The sequence below is a fragment of the Puma concolor genome, chromosome B1, assembly GCF_028749965.1.
Source record: "Puma concolor isolate L17-30 chromosome B1, mPumCon1.1.hap2, whole genome shotgun sequence".
NCBI classification, from domain to species: domain Eukaryota; kingdom Metazoa; phylum Chordata; class Mammalia; order Carnivora; family Felidae; genus Puma; species Puma concolor.
This window is the reverse complement of record NC_141670.1, coordinates 195671693-195684809: the sequence shown is the minus strand read 5'-3', so window position 1 is coordinate 195684809 and position 13117 is coordinate 195671693. Positions and strand designations below refer to the sequence as shown.

At 42.4% G+C, this 13117-nt stretch overlaps 1 protein-coding gene and 2 non-coding genes across 14 annotated transcripts in view; 1 reads left to right on the top strand and 2 right to left on the bottom strand.

Moving 5' to 3' along the window:
- Window positions 1-13117, bottom strand: part of PROM1 (prominin 1) — a 137885-nt gene that overhangs the window by 28695 nt on the left and 96073 nt on the right. For all 12 annotated transcript variants that reach the window (XR_015250568.1, XR_015250567.1, XM_086705390.1 and 9 more), the window contains 4 exons: window positions 10237-10454; window positions 8126-8200; window positions 5026-5089; window positions 1752-1911 (listed from right to left, as the gene is read on the bottom strand). Coding sequence is in view for 10 of the 12 variants with exons in the window: in XM_086705390.1 (XP_086561516.1) it covers window positions 1752-1911; window positions 5026-5089; window positions 8126-8200; window positions 10237-10454 (517 nt within the window). In the remaining 2 variants the exon portion in view is untranslated. The remainder of the gene's footprint in view (window positions 1-1751; window positions 1912-5025; window positions 5090-8125; window positions 8201-10236; window positions 10455-13117) is intronic.
- Window positions 1486-1589, bottom strand: LOC112859134 (U6 spliceosomal RNA). Its single transcript, XR_003223453.1, has one exon. It is a non-coding gene; the product is annotated as a U6 spliceosomal RNA (small nuclear RNA).
- Window positions 11763-11952, top strand: LOC112859204 (U2 spliceosomal RNA). Its single transcript, XR_003223502.1, has one exon. It is a non-coding gene; the product is annotated as a U2 spliceosomal RNA (small nuclear RNA).

The following is a 13117-nucleotide window of genomic DNA, read 5'->3' as shown; positions in this document are numbered from 1 at the left end:
TTTAAAAGTAACCTTCTAGTCTCAGGGCAATGGGAGTGGACGTGTAGATAGCAGTTGTATCATTCTTTCCATTTGTGAAACTCTAACCTCTTAAGAGATTGTGAATTCATTGGGAAACGGTCTGTCTTTTTTTTTTTTTTAAGTTCATTTATTTTTTTTAAAAATTTTTTTTTTTTTTAACGTTTATTTATTTTTTTGGGACAGAGAGAGACAGAGCATGAACGGGGGAGGGTCAGAGAGAGAGGGAGACACAGAATCAGAAACAGGCTCCAGGCTCTGAGCCATCAGCCCAGAGCCCGACGTGGGGCTCGAACTCACGGACCGCGAGATCGTGACCTGGCTGAAGTCGGCTGCTTAACCGACTGCGCCACCCAGGCGCCCCAAGTTCATTTATTTTTGAGAGAATCAGAGACATCATGAGTGGGGGAGGGGCAGAGAGAGAGGGAGAGAGAGAGAATCCCAAGTAGGCTCCGTGCTGCCAGCACAGAGTTGACGTGGGGCTTGAACTCCTGAAACCATGAGAGCATGAGCTGAGCTGAAACCAAGAGTTGGACCCTTAACTGACTGAGCCACCCGGGCGCCCCAGAGAAAGGGTCTGTCTTATGTTTGCCCTGATACCTGCTGGAGTATCCCAGCCACACGGTAGGAAAATGCCTTACTAATTACAGGGCAATAATTAAGAGTAGAGTCAGATGGGGATTGAAAACCCACCTCTGCCACACTGTTGTTGGCCTTTTGTAGGTCGTTCTACTCCCCTGAGCCTCAATTTCCTTGTCTACGAAACAAGATTACAAATAGAACACAACCCTGGAGTTTTTTTCTTCTCTTTTCTTTTCTTTCTTCTTTTTTTTTTTTTTTTTAGTATTAAATGAGAAGTCACACGTATAGCACTTGGAGGGCACATTGTAACTGTTCCTGAAATGCTAGCAGTTATTATTTTATTATTTATTATTATTTTATTATTTACCTTGAGTTCTTGCATAATAAATAACCAAGCAGGACTGGAACTCTCTGGAATCTCCATGAGTTTGGACAGTAAGAACGATTCCCAAAGTGGTAGGGCGTGGGGCTGAGTGTTTCAGAGAGGACAGCACATCTTGTATCTTGCATGGTTGTCGAATAACTCAAGTCTGCAAACCTATTGTTCCCTGAGATGTCCACTGTCATCTCCAGGGCCCAGACCCCATCACTAACATTGTCTAATGGGGCAATCAGCAGCTGGGGTCTAGAGCTGCTTACCTGAGGTCTCCAGCAAGTTCCTTATTTCAAGGATGTTTTTCTGTAAGAACCAACCTCTGTGTGTTTATTTTACAAGCCAATGAAAAGAAGAATATTATCCAAATGCCCTCCTTAATTACTTTAAGGCTTTAAAATCCTTTTCCATGTGTTAGATAATTATAACTAAGATTATAGAAGCCATTAATGACATAAAAATTGCAAAGTATTGACCACTTGGCTCAAGAACTTACAGTCTCCAATTAAAAAAAACATACATAATACTCCATGATTTTGCATGCCATCCTTGTGCAGGGATGCTAATCTTCCCTGTATAGTTCCAATTTTAGTATATGTGCTGCCAGAGTGAGCACTCCAACTTTTTAAATAAACATAAACTAGGATTAACACATATCTGGTTACGGCTTCTTTGTACAATTTTCTCCCACAAGATGATCCTGCTTATCATGTCAGATTTCTACCCTGTTCTAGAGCAAGGCTCACTCTCTAGTTTGCTAGCTCAAGGGGGCACTCACCTGTACGAATCATACTCTTCCAACGTGGGTAAATTGCGGTGGATGTAAGTTTCAGTGTCATTAATGTAACCCATGAAATTCGATAGCTGATCCTGAATAGGAATCTGTTCGCCTATACTTTCAATATCTGAACCAATGGAATTCAAGGTACTTTTGACATCTGAAAACAAAGATACCCAGGTTATGCATTTTCAAACCCAGGGGAAACAGACACTTTGTTTTGGAGCCAAAATGAAAAGCTTCAACCACTTTTAGTTTTCCCCATGTTATGTATGTTGTTAAAACATGAAAAGGTTCTACAACAAGCACGAATGTAGCCAAGACCATCAGAAAGCAATTACTCAACAAAACAGCAAGCTATGAGCGCTGACTTTAATGATATGGTGCTGAATTCAAGCCAGAGTTTTCTTCTGTTACTTACTTCACTAAAAAATAAAATGAATCTGATGATTAAAACTTATGGTGTGCCTACCATGGGCCACTCACTTTTATATAAATGTTAACTAATTTATTCCACTGAAATAGATATTCTTATTCCCATTTTACCAACAGTGACCCTGAGGCCCATAGAGGTTAAATTACTTGCCCACAGGTCTTTTTTTTTTTCCAGAAAGCACTAGAAATGAAATTTAACCTTGGGTTCGTCTAACTCCAAAACTTCTGTTCAGTGATTTTGGAAAAAATAATTTAATAAGAAATAGCATTCAGGAATGCAGTAATTCGCCAGGACCAATTTTTTGAACAAGTGACCCCAGGGGATATTTTTCTTAAAATTTTATTTGACTCATACAAATTGAGACTTGTTAAAGTACATCTGTGTATCTCATATGCACAGAGCAATTTATTCCCAGTGGTCAAAGAGTTTCTATTAGTATCTACTCTAACCTTTCTGAGAGAAGGTAAGTTCCAATTTTTGAAAAGTGTTTGTCCCTTGTGACAGGTCCTGGGATCAAAGATACTCAGGACATGGGTGTCACTTCATTTAATGCTCACCCAGGTCTGAAGCTGGTGTCATCTCAACGTGTGATTTTCGACACGGATGTACTAAGAACATGCTAATCAGTTAAATATCCACCGGTCCTGGAAGGGAGATAAACCTCTTTGCAGCAGCAAAGGCAAGGTTAGCTGTTCTCACAGTGTGATCCCAGGGCTCCTGGTGAACTTTGGGTACCGGGTAGCATGACCCATGATGGAGTTACATAAAAGGGTGGGAATCTTTTTCAAAGTGTGCTGTTCACACAGATACGTTGAGACAGAGCTACTAGGAGGAGGCCGTTATCCACAGTGGCTCAATTCTCCTCCAAATGGATTGTGCACCCAAAGGCCTCAAGATCCTCAACAAGGTGACTCGGTGGGTCTCGTACTTAACTCTGGGATTTCTGGGAGTTTGTAGGGATGTGGTCTGCAGATTCCTCCTCTGAACACTTCCCGAAACTCAGAATGGGGTTCCTTCTGCTTCTCAGGCTGTCCTGCCCTCCCACACAACATGGCTCCCTGGCTTTGCCAGCATGGGTGATTCTGTATGCGGCTGGAGTCCTCTCTCACTGAATGCTTCCCTCGGACCTCAGTTTTGATGTTGCTTCCTCCAGGAAGCCTTCTGCTACCCTCTCCCACCTTGGATCTCTTGCACGTATCCTGTCATGTTACCAGAGTGTGATAACTGGCATCTGTATACATGCCCTGCTGAGCGGTAGGCGGGGCTCAAGCTTTATTCGTCTCCCATTCCCAGAGCCCAGCAGAGCCTGGCACACAGTAGGCACTCAAAATAGGTATGCAGGGTGGGACCGGATGATCAAAATGTGGGAGCTAAGGGTTTTTATTCGTTTTGGAAGGGCATGAATCTAAGCAATTAATATTCAGGCTGATGGAGTGATATTCTCCCAGACCCGGGAAAACTCTGGCTTGTGTTTAGGCAATGACACCATGTGTGATGGGCCTCGCTCACACATACTGCACACCTCGCTTTGCCAGACTTACAAGGGAGGGCTGCATGTATTGGCAGAAGAGGTCCAGAAAGGGGGAACAGAAAAAGTAAACACAGAAATTAGTAAGCAGGTGGCTATTAGATGTACAGCATGTGTTAGCCTTCAGACGCTAGCACAGGAAAGCGTGAACTTTGTCTTTAGTATCAGTATTTTCAAGTAGAATCTTAGATTAAACAAAAAGGAACCCACAAAACATCTAAAGCATATGTAATAGGATAAAATACTTTTTACCCAAAGTCTTAATGGGTTGAAAGAACACTATTGGGGGGAAAAATCAAGTACTTCTAGCACAACATCTTAAAATCACTTGGTCAACAGATAAAAAGAAGCACAGAGAAGATGATTTAAAAGAAGAAGATCTTACATAGCTTCAGAGATTTCTTCTTTAAGCAAAGAACCCACATTTATTGCCATCACTGCCCCCAAAACTACTTATACTGCACTGTTTCTCTGTACCTTCACACCAAATACCATGACCTGAATACAACATACTTCAATCATTTAAGACTAGCAGAATTCTCTCAATATCAGTTGTCTTTCCAAAATCGTAAACAACCTTACGAGCCTAAAACACATTTATAGCAGCATCAGAAGGCAGATGTACATCTTCCTAAAAAGACAAAATCAATCCTTAAACATAGTAATTCTGGAAAAAAAATTGATTTTATGTTCTTTTAGAGCATATAATACTCTACGGTTTTTCCCTAGTGAAACCAGTCAAAATGTGACTTTCCAAACAATAGCTGTCTTTAGCGCTGACAGTTCAGGATGAGGGCTCATCATTACAGTGTGGTCCTCAACCTTGCAGCCTCTGGCCAGCAGGACCATGTTAATCAGCGTTCAATAGGGTTATTATTTCTTAAGATCAAACTTGTGGTGTGAAAGTGGCACAATTAAAAAGCTCTGATTCTCATTTACTTTTCAAGATCAGTGAGAGGACTTTTTTTTTTTTAATTTTTTTTTTTTCCAACATTTATTTATTTTTCGGACAGAGAGAGAGACAGAGCATGAACGGGGGAGGGGCAGAGAGAGAGGGAGACACAGAATCGGAAACAGGCTCCAGGCTCCGAGCCATCAGCCCAGAGCCCGACGCGGGGCTCGAACTCCCGGACCGCGAGATCGTGACCTGGCTGAAGTCGGACGCTTAACCGACTGCGCCACCCAGGCGCCCCGAGAGGACTTTTTTAAGAGAGAAAAATAATACAGTTCTTAACAATACATTTTTTTGCCCTGATCATCCATTTCTTAACGGAGAGAAAAAAAAAAAAGGACTTCAAACTCTGACTCACCTGATATGATGTCTGTGGTTTGATTTTTCACCATCTCAGGAATATCATTAAAGGATTTATAGCCCTAGAAAATAATTCAAAGTAGATTGATGGACATAGTGAATGGGAGGGCAGTGAACGAGTACCCATTTTCTAGCTTAGTTTGGAGTAGAGAAGCAAACTAAAAATGAAACAGTCATCTTAAGGAGGAAATTATCACTATATGGTCATTAAAAGACTACAGAAAAGTTCCCCTTTAAAGAAGATTTTCTTTAAATTGTATCCACTGAAGTTCCCATGAAAAGTTTGTTACTTAAAAAAAATTTTTTGGGGGTGCCTGGGTGGCTCAGTCGGTTGAGCGTCCGACTTCAGCTCAGGTCATGATCTCGCAGTCCGTGAGTTCAAGCCCTGTGTGGGGCTCTGTGCTAACAGCTCAGAGCCTGGGGCCTGCTTCGGATTCTGTGTCTCCCTCTCTCTCTCTCTGCCCCTCCCCTGCTCATGCTCTGTCTCTCTCTATCTCAAAAATAAATAAAAACATTAAAAAACATTAAAAAATTTTTTTTAATGTTTATTCATTTTTGAGAGAGAGAGAAAGACAGAGACAGAGCATGGGCGGGGGGGGGGGCAGAGAGAGAGGGAGACAAAGAATCTGAAGCAGGCTCCAGGCTCTGAGCTGTCAGCATAGAGACCGATGTGGGGCTCGAACTCACATGTGAGATCATGACCTGAGCTAAAGTCGGACGCCCAGCCGACTGAGCCAGCCAGGTGCCCCAAAAGTTTTTTACTTTTAAGCTTTTAACTTATCTACATCAGCATTTCTCAATGGGGGGAAATTTTGTCCTCCAGGGGACATATGGCAATGTCTGGAGACATTCTGGTTATCACAGCTGTGGCACTGTGTGAGCAGGGTCCCCTACGACACACAGGACAGCCCCATAACAGAGAATTATCCAGCCCCAAGTGTTAATAGTGCTGAGGTTAAGAAACACCTGATCTGTACAGTGTACCATGTGCAGATATAACGTGAATTTCCAGAACTGGAATCGTAATTTCCAATGCAATTATGAAGCAAAACTAGAGATCTCGTCTTACAGAAAACAATAATGCCCCAAAACACAGCTTATAGAGAATATAAATTATAGTGAGGCTCCAGTGAAAACAAAAACAGCAATGTCAAGCTCTGTCATTTTGGGGCTAAATCTGTGACAGGAAGAGGTCATTACTTCCCTCCAAGCAGCTCAACTAAATACACAGCTTTTCCTCTGGAAGAGGTTTAATTTGTGTTTCTTTACTGTCTGCTGGTGTATTTAGCCAACTGCTAAGGAATACGATATCGATTACAACTTATCATGGACTGAATGTCTGTGTCCACCTCCCCCGACAGTCAGCACCGTATGTTGAAATCCTAACCCCCCCACGTAAGTAATGGTATTAGGGGGTGGGGCTTTGGGGAGGTGATTCAATCATGAGGATGAAACCCCGTGGATGGGATTAGTGCCTTTATAAAAGGGACCTCAGACAGCTGTCTTCACCACATGAAGATGCAATGAGAAAACAGCCATCTGCAACCTGGAAGGGTCTCTCACCAGAACTCGATCATGCCGGCCCCCTGATCTTGGACATCTAGCTGCCAGAACTGTGAGAAATAAATTTCTCTTGTTTAGAAGCCAACCAGCCTATGATATTCTCTTACAGCAGTCCAGCGTAAGTGACAGACTTTATAAGATTTATGGTGCCAGCAAGTTTCCAGTTTAGTCTAGAAACACGAATGCCGTAAGAAGAACATCTACCAATTCTGTTTCCTCGACGGTGACTAAGTTCGCAGCCTGTTTGGATTACTGTCCACCTGACCTCCTACATTTATCTGCAGTTGGACTTGTGGAGGCCCCCCACTGTAAGAGGTTTTACGGCCAGAGAGGGCCTTACAGATCTCCTGGTTCAATTCCCTCATTTAACAAATGAGGGGACACCAGGACAAATGACCAAGAGTTTTTAATGACTTGTTTAAGGGGACACTTAACTTTGTCAGTAGATGAGTATTTAACAGATACCTGATGATCTTTTTATACCCCCTGCTAAAAGACATAGAGGCAAGAATAAAACTGTTCTCTCCCTTTCCTGCAGGCCCCAGCATTCTTGTTGAATCATAATCTACAATCTATTGTGCGCTCAATATATAGGTTGAATAAATAGCAATAATTGATAGGCTACCAGGGAAATGATGATGCCCTAGACCAACGTGGTCCCTGCCATTTTCAGGGTTTACACTCCAGTGGGACAACAGAAACATTAAAGCAATAATCACAGTCAGGAGGATGTTAACAGAGAATATCTGCTGTACCGTAGGAACGTATTAAAAAGGGTTTGACTTGGTCAAGATGAGCAGGAAAGGTCTCATTAAGAAAGTGATACCGAGGGGTGCCTGGGTGGCTCAGTTGGTTAAGTGTCCGTCCGACTTGGACTCAGGTCACGATCTCATGGTTCAGGAATTGGAGCCCCCGGTTGGGCTCTGTGCGGACAGTTCAGAGCCTGGAGCCTGCTTTGGATTCTGTGTCTCCCTCTTTCTCTACCCCTCCCCCACTCGCACTCTCTCTCTTTCTCAAAAATAAATAAACATTAAAAACATAATAAAAGAAAGAAGGAGATACTGAATGCTTTAAGTAGTTAGTATTTAGCAGCATAAGTAGTTCGGAGAGGGAGAGGGAGAAAGGAGAGAATGGTGGGCATAGCTCACAGCATGTGCAACTGTGCAGAAGGGGGAGGAGACAAAAGCAAGGGGTGTGACTCCCAGCACAGTGGGAGGGACCTTGCCTCAGAGTCAGTATGGGGTTCAGCACCACCCCTAGCAAATTCTGAATCCCAGGAAGGCGAGAACAGGTTTTGCTTTCTACCTCCAGCATGGTGCTGTGCACACAACAGATGCTTAATCCCAATTTCTCGAAGTGAAAGGAGCAAAATTATCTGGAAGATAACAGTTATGTCCTTCTTGGCAAACCCCTTTCCAAATTTTCACTGCTTTTTTGCGGTTACGTATTTTCTTATGTACTTGTCTACTCTTTAAAGTGATGTCAAATAAACTACAGTATAAACTACTGTATGTTTTTTCCCCCAAAATACGTACCTGTTGAACCAGGCTGGACAAATTTGTTTGAAGAATATCATTAATCTTATCAATTGGCTTATCCAAAGATGGGAGCTAAAATTTGTAAAACAAAACATAAGGCAAAGTGGTTACTCCCAACATTATTTGTCATAAAAAGGAATCATCTTATATCCAAAGTCTCTATAGTCTCTTAAGAGACTTAAGTCTCTTAAGTCTCTTAAGTCCCCAAATCTCTATATTTAACTTGCTTTTGAACAATAGAATATTTATTGGGGGGGGGGAATACATTTAGCTCAGGGTGGCCTCTACAAGCATCAAGTTTTAGATGTTTGGTGGGTTTCTGTTGCAGTTAGCTCAAAATGCAGGAAAGAAATCTAACACAGAGCGAATATGGATGACCTCACAATTTCAGGTACTGAATACTGTTGAACAAAGTTGTAAATAATACGGGCAATAGTTATACTGGTGAGTGGTCTGGAATGAAGTTTCCATTATAGCATCATACCTGGGTTTAAAGTGTTCTGTCTCTTGCCAACACTGAGACAAACATCATGGACCTTCTGACATGATGTACCAAGAAGGACACAATATCACTCTTGTGATACCCCCGGGAAACATGCATAACTCAAATCTAATTACGGGGGAACACCAGATAAACTTAAATCATGGGTCCTTCCATAAAACAAATGGCCTGTGGTCTTCAAAATTGTCAATGTTAAAAAAGAAGAAGATAAGCTGGGGACTGTCCAAGATTGAAGGGCCTAAACAGACATGACAAGTAAAGACCAGGTGTGACTCTGGACCGGTGTCTAGACTGGAGAAAGAAAAACAGCTGTCAGTTTTTTAAAAACATCCACAAAATTTGAATATAAACCATGGACTAGTCAGGAGTCTTGGGTCAGCATTACATGTCCTAATTTTGATAACTGTCCAAAAGGTTGTGTACGTTTAGGAAATGCACGGAAATAGTTAGGGGTAAAAGGACATATTGTCCACAACTTATCGCCAGATGATTGAGAAAAACACAACATGCATCATACTTTATATGTATACATGATAATGAGTAGACGGTAGATACACAAATGGAGAAACAAAGAAAATATAAGGAAGCAAATGAAGCAAAATTTGCTTCCATCCTTGCAAATTTTCTGCATGTTTAAAAAGACAACAGAATAAAAAGTTACCTCCCTCCCCAAAAGACTTGAGTTCAAACAATTTCAATGCAAGTGAAAATCCCAGTCTCTGAAAAGCTATTCAATGGTGACCACAGTGATGGTGGTAGATATGTAGACACAGAGGCTGAAGATGAAGAGTCTGCGTAGTATTGGCCCATGAAACAGGAAGGTGAGAAGAGTAGATTTTATATATTAAAATATTATTTTAGAAAAAATGTGGCATGTATATACCGCTATCTCGATAAATTAAAAATCATGAGTAGATGTGATTATTTATTCTGTATCTTGGGACTTTATATTTTCAAGATGCTCCAAATTCTTTTTTTCCCCCTAATTTTCTCTTTGGAATAGGAGAATTACTTCTATTTAGATATAAATGGTTAATGTAGGAGGCATGCCCTTTGAAAATATATTTTAATTTTTAGAAGTCTACAAAAACACATGCTTCTTTCTTTCTTTCTTTCTTTCTTTCTTTCTTTCTTTCTTTCTTTCTTTTAATGCTTATTTATTTTTGAGAGAGAAAGAGAGAGAGAGAGAGAGACAGAGAGGGAGCAGGAGAGGGGCAGAGAGAGAGGGAGACACAGAATCCAAAGCAGGCTCTAGGCTCTGAGCTGCAAGCACAGAGCCTGATGTGGGGCATGAACCCACAAGCTGCGAGATCATGACCTGAGTCGAAGTCGGATGCCTAACTGACTGAGCCACCCAGGTGCCCCTCTTTTTTACTTTTAAAGCTGAATTCATTCTGGTAGCTTCCATCAAATCAATTGCAGAGAACACTTAAAAGGGGTTTCCCATTATCCTTTCTCTCCTGCTGCAGCCATGCCCATGTGGCGATCAGATAACCAGGACAGGCTGACAGACACCCAGGCCACTGTCCACTGGACAGGTGTACCCACACTGAGTCCTGCACAGTTGTTCCAATGACACTGCTCCGTAGCAGAGTCACCTCCTCACCTGATCCATGTTGGTATTGTCATCCAGCTGGCTTAGAGACGTTCTGATGTTGTTGCAAGTGGTAGCCACTGGAGGTGCAGAGCACATGGGGTCATTGAGTGATTGTTCCAGGTCCCTTTTAACGTCACTGAGGCTGGTGTTCAGTTGTGCGCTTGACTTTTTCAGCTCCTTTAAGGTATTGTTCACATTCAATAGGGCTTCTTTGGTCTCTTTGATTGCTGTAGGAACACACCTTGCTTTAGAACAGAGGCACCCACTAGGCTGCCAATGGCAAAATTCCTTCTCATCTACCAAGTACCCTAAAGGGACTTGAGGCGAACTTCTAGATGACACTGGAAGGCAACCAGAGGAGCCTAAGAGGGGAATATAGGGACATGCTTGGCTTCCTCAGCCAGCAACTCCAACCAGCTCAGCTTTCCCGCCTGCACGCTTTTCAGACAAAAAGACAGAGCAAGAACCAACTCAGGGACACAACAGGGCATGTAGGTGTAGCATTAAGTGGCCTGCACAGGAGCAGTAACGGCAGGAAAAGGGTCTGTAGCCCCAACAAGCTGGCATCTTCAGCCCCGAGCAGTTTTAACGCACATAAACACTGATCACGCCCGGACCTAGCTTTGCTAGGAATATTCAAATAGCTGGAATCAAACACAGAGCAACAGCTCAAGAACGTGGTTTTGGATTCAGGCGGGTGTAGGTGCAGATCTCAGCTTTGCTATTTTCTGGTCACCGGAAACTGAATCCTGAATGTTCTTTAGCAATCTCCTCATCTGAAAATGGTGGAACCACCACCACAGTCATCATGAAAGGTGGGGGTTGGATCGATCGGAAGGAGGTCCTCCATGGCAGGGAGTCCATCGGTTCTATGTGGGCAGCCTCACAGCCTAGGACACGTGCTTGCGTTAGGAAATCCTTGATAACTGTTTGCTATCCTGGTTTTTCTGAGCTGTGGAGCTCTGTATTCATGGCCGTGCAAAAGAGTATGGCAAAACACACTGCACATCACACAACACATACCTCACATTTTAATGTGGTTTACCCCTCATAGTCCTTTCCATTTAGAGGTAAGGTAAATTTTTAAGGCAAGAAATAAACAATAACCTAAAATGATGGATAGTAAAATAAATTGATGGTCCAGAATACGTGTGTCCATTGAAATGAGGTCTATAGACATTCTGGGTTATGGGCACTATTCTATCAGACCCGAGAAAGACTCAGAGGTAATAAATATACATTTTTCCCCAAAGGCTTCGAAGCATTTTATGTCTATAAAGTATCTACTGGATCTGGGAGTCATTCCAGACCTAGCAAGACCACGTATATTATGCATCTGAAGTCACTGGAAAGATATTTCAGATTCTCAATCTTGGTTAATTAGCATTTTACCAGCTCATAGCACATTTCCTTTGTAGGTCCTGATCTGAAGCTCAAATAAGATTTACACAAATCAATATGCATGTTTCTGCTCTCTGCAAAGCCACTAAACACGGAAAGCTGCAAAGAATTTTAAGCAAAAAAATTGTCAAAGCATCGCTTCTCAGCCTTTTGGCTAAGATCCAGCGTAGTATCTATTCTTAGCAGCTTCGTATCAGATATGTCCTCTGTCCGAGGGTAATAGATTAAATGGATTTTTAGAGCAGGGAGATTGAAGAAGGGTTTCTTCTGTCTGCTCCATACATTGACCTGGTCCTGCATTACCTCCAGGAGAGTGACCCCTCAAGGACAAAAATATATTGTCAAAGCAGTTTATTAAGCATACTTTTAAAAGCTCTGGCAACACCAGAAGCTGAACTGTAATTTACTCAGGCTGTCTTAAAGACAAATAAAACTTTAACCCTATTGCAGGAAGCACTGAAGAGAAAAATAAAATCCGCTTTAATTGCCTTTAATCCAAAGAGAATTCTAATTCAAACATTGAAGATTGGGCAAATGATGGGCCACAAGTAAAGGTACATGCCAAGCACATTACATCATTCGTATATTTTTGCACAGAATTTACCATCACATAATTTTGGAGCTGGAGGAGATCTTGGAAGACCATTTTCCAAATGCCTGGCATCATCCCGTGGCCACAGCACACTCGAACTCCAGATTCCTAACTCCTCTCCCAAAGTTACTCTGTGCTGTCTTCCCACGGACGGCACAGAAACACCCTACATCTTAACACTCTCAAATGTACCCAAATACCATCTAGTGCAGACCAGGCAACACAGGCTTTATAGGCAGACCCACATCTGAATCCCAGTCCACCATTTCCCAGGTACCTGGTCTTGGACAAGTTACATCATCTCTGAGCCTTACTGTCTTGAGTTGGTACAATGGAGGTGACTCTACCCATTGCACAGAGCTCTTGGGAGCACTAAGAGGGTTTAGGAAAAGTATCTGCTATGTGGCAGGCCCTTAACACTCAAAAGCTTTCTAAATACTACTTTATAGCCAATCATCTCTACAAAAACTTGCTGTGGACTTTGGTGGTTGGCATCTCGGAAACCATGTCACCTGTCTCCTGCGCTGCAGCAGACTTGTGTTTCAATAACATGGGTCCCACCTCTAGCTTAAGGAGTGGGGCCTGACTACCTCTAGCCAAACCACTTCCCCTGTGTAGCACTGGTCCACAGATGGCCGTAGAAATCCAGATGGCCCAACTGGAGGGAAATCTGGTTGAGGAGGAGTAGTGATGAGGCTGGTGTCAGCCCTCTTGCAACTACAGGGGGAGTTTGCATTAGAATGATATAGGCATTATAGAGAACAGCTGGGTGGAGAGAATCTCACCACTAGATCAAGCCTTACCTGAAGCCAGATATCAGTTACATGAGCAAATAATCCACTTACTTCGAAGCCAGATAGAGACCGATGTTCTATATGTGTCAGGGAAATGGCACAT